The sequence below is a fragment of the Nicotiana attenuata genome, chromosome 3, assembly GCF_001879085.1.
Source record: "Nicotiana attenuata strain UT chromosome 3, NIATTr2, whole genome shotgun sequence".
In the NCBI taxonomy this organism is placed as follows: Eukaryota; Viridiplantae; Streptophyta; class Magnoliopsida; order Solanales; family Solanaceae; genus Nicotiana; species Nicotiana attenuata.
Genome location: NC_031991.1, coordinates 2,817,535 through 2,820,824, shown reverse-complemented (window position 1 = coordinate 2,820,824; position 3,290 = coordinate 2,817,535). Strand labels below are relative to the sequence as shown.

At 46.9% G+C, this 3,290-nt stretch overlaps 1 protein-coding gene across 1 annotated transcript; it reads right to left on the bottom strand.

Moving 5' to 3' along the window:
• On the bottom strand, positions 364–894 carry LOC109224129. The gene is made up of 2 exons (XM_019388717.1): positions 671–894; positions 364–580 (listed from the first exon to the last, which is right to left on the bottom strand). Exons 1-2 carry the CDS (start codon positions 892–894, stop codon positions 364–366), a joined length of 441 nt encoding a protein of 146 aa, XP_019244262.1.

Genomic DNA, 3,290 nt, shown 5'->3' with positions numbered 1-3,290 from the left:
GAGGTGTTGCTGCAGATGGGAAATAGGGTTGGGGTGGGGAGGGTTTATGGTTAATTAAGAAAAAAGGGGGGGGGGGATAATAAATAAATAAAAAAATTTCATACCTGGGCCCGTCTGGGTCTGCCGCGGTTCTGCCATGGTCGCGGTTGAACTGCGGTAGACAAGATTCAGAGATGGGTTCCCACCGCGGTTTGACCGCGGTCGCGGTGGAACCGCGGTCTGGGCCCTATTCTGATTCTGCGTTTGTTCTGTTTTTTTTTGTTTTTTTTATTTTTTATAATATGTTACACTTACAACAATTTCGTGGGTTGCCTCCCACGCAGCGCCTGATTTAACGTCGCAGCACAACTCAGATGAGCGCAATTAAGGCTCGCTCGACCTATGTGGTTCAGTCAGATGTAACTCAGACACTTCCTTTGGCCCGCTCATGCCCACATACAGTTTCAATCGCTGACCATTGACTCTAAATGTACGAGAGTCATTCTCAGTGGCAATTTCAACAGCTCCTGAAGGGAAAACTTCAACTACTCGAAATGGTCCAGACCATCGTGACTTAAGTTTACCTGGGAACAGACGGAGTCTTGAGTTGTATAGCAATACCATGTCCCCGGATTTGAAATTTCTCTCAACAATGTTCTGGTCGTGCAGCCTTTTCATTCTCTCCTTGTACAACTTTGTGCTCTCGAAAGCAAGATATCTGAACTGCTCGAGCTCATGCAGTTCAGTGATTCTTGTTGTGCCCGCATCTTCCATGTCTAAGTTTAGCTGCTTCAATGCCCACCACGCTTTATGTTCAAGTTCCACTGGCAGGTGGCAGGCCTTCCTAAACACCAACTTGTATGGTGACATACCAATTGGAGTTTTAGGCAGTTCTGTAAGCCGAGAGTGCATCATCTAGCTTTCTCGCCCAATCAGTTCTTGTGGCGTTCACAGTTTTGGTTAACACACTCTTGATTTCTCTATTGGACACTTCAACCTGTCCACTAGTCTGCGGGTGGTAAGGAGTAGCTACCTTATGACGCACATCATACTTAGCAAGCAACTTTTCAAAGGCTCTGTTGCAGAAGTGAGTGCCTCCATCACTGATAATTGCTCGTGGTGTCCCGAAGTGGGTGAATATGTTCTTCTTCAAAAATCCCACTACCTACATCGTTGGTGGGTAATGCAGCAGCTTCCACCCATTTGGACACATAGTCTACAGCAACAAGTATGTACTTATTGCCATAGGAGCTGACGAAGGGACCCATGAAGTCAATCCCCCAGACGTCAAAAAGCTCCACCTCTTGAATTGGGTTCATGGGCATCTCGTGGCGTCGGGAAATGTTCCCGGTCCTCTGACATTCATTGCAGCCCTTCACCCATAGGTGCGCATCTTTAAACAATGTTGGCCAGAAGAATCCAGCCTCTAGCACCTTTGCCGCTGTCCTAACTCCTCCAAAGTGTCCACCATACGCCGATGCGTGACAAGCCTGCAAAACAGAAAATTGCTCTATCTCGGGGACGCATCTCCGGATCATATTATCAAGGCATATTTTAAACAGATAAGGCTCGTCCCAGTAATACTGGCGGCTTTCACGATAAAACCTTTTCCTTTGGACCGATGAGAGGTCGTGAGGAACTATACCACTGGCTAGGTAATTAGCAAAGTCTGCATACCATGGCGCTTCCTGATGAGTGGTGGCGAGCAGCTGCTCGTCTGGAAAAGTTTCCAGGATTTCCTCAACCTCTACTACATTTTCAGCTCCCTCAAGTCGTGATAGATGATCAACGACTTGATTCTCAGTGCTCTTACGGTCACGAATCTCAAGATCGAACTCTTGCAATAGCAACACCCAATGAATCAGGCACGACTTAGATTCTTTCTTTTCTATTAAGTTCCTAAGAGCTGCATGGTCAGTAGATACAATTACCTTGGACCTTATCAGGTAGGATCGGAACTTGTCAAATGCGAACACTACAGCCAACATCTCCTTTTCAGTCACAGTATAGTTCAACTGGGCTCCACTCAGCGTTCTACTAGCATAGTAGATTGGGTGCATCAGTTTGTCCTTCTGCTGGCCCAGCACTGCCCCCACTGCATAGTCACTGGCATCACACATTAGTTCGAACGGTTTCTCCCAGTTGGGGGCAACAATGATGGATGCTGTGACCAGTCTTTTTTTAAAATCCTCAAATGCTACCCTGCAATCATCAGTAAACAAAAACGGGTGATCTTTTTCTAACAACTTACAGAGAGGGTTGGCAAATTTGGAGAAGTCTTCTATGAAACTCCGGTAAAAACCGGCATGCCCAAGGAAGCTTCTGATTGCTTTGACTGAGGTTGGGGGAGGCAGCTTTGCTATTACATCCACTTTCGCACGATCCACCTCAATTCCCTTGCTTGACACCCGGTGCCCCAAGACTATGCCTTCTTGTACCATGAAGTGGCACTTCTCCCAATTCAGAACCAAGTTAGTCTCGATGCACCGTTTCAGCACTCGCGTCAGATTTATCAGACACTCATCAAATGAATTCCCCACCACTGAGAAGTCATCCATGAACACCTCCATTATGTCCTCTACCATGTCAGTGAATATGTCCATCATGCACCGTTGGAATGTTGCAGGTGCATTGCATAGGCCAAAGGGCATCCGTCTAAAGGCATAAATGCCATAAGGGCATGTGAAGGAGGACTTCTCTCTGTCCTCCGGTGCAATGGAGATCTGATTGTAACCTGAGTACCCATCCAGGAAACAGAAGTGTGACCTCCCTGCCAGTCTGTCCAACATCTGATCAATGAAGGGAAGTGGGAAATGGTCTTTCCGGGTGGCAAGATTTAACTTCCGATAGTCCATGCAAATTCTCCAGCCTGTGACGGTTCTTGTAGATATCAATTCATTGTTGTCATTTTTCACAACCGTCATGCCACCCTTTTTAGGAACACATTGAACTGGGCTCACCCAGCTGCTGTCAGAGATTGGAAAAATAATTCCCGCATCTAACCATTTTATTACCTCCTTCTTCACCACTTCCTTCATGTTGGGGTTCAGCCTCCTCTGGTGTTCCCTGGAAGGTTTGTGACCCTCTTCCAGCAGAATCTTGTGCATGCAGTAGGCGGGGCTGATCCCCTTGATGTCTGCCATGGTCCACCCAATGGCAGTTTTGCACTCCTTTAGTACCTGTAAGAGTTGTTGAGCCTGCATATCTAACAAGCTAGATGAGATAATAACAGGTAATGTGGAGTCAGGCCCCAGAAATTCATACCTGAGGTGGGCGGGCAAAGGCTTTAACTCCAGCTTTGGTGGTTCTTC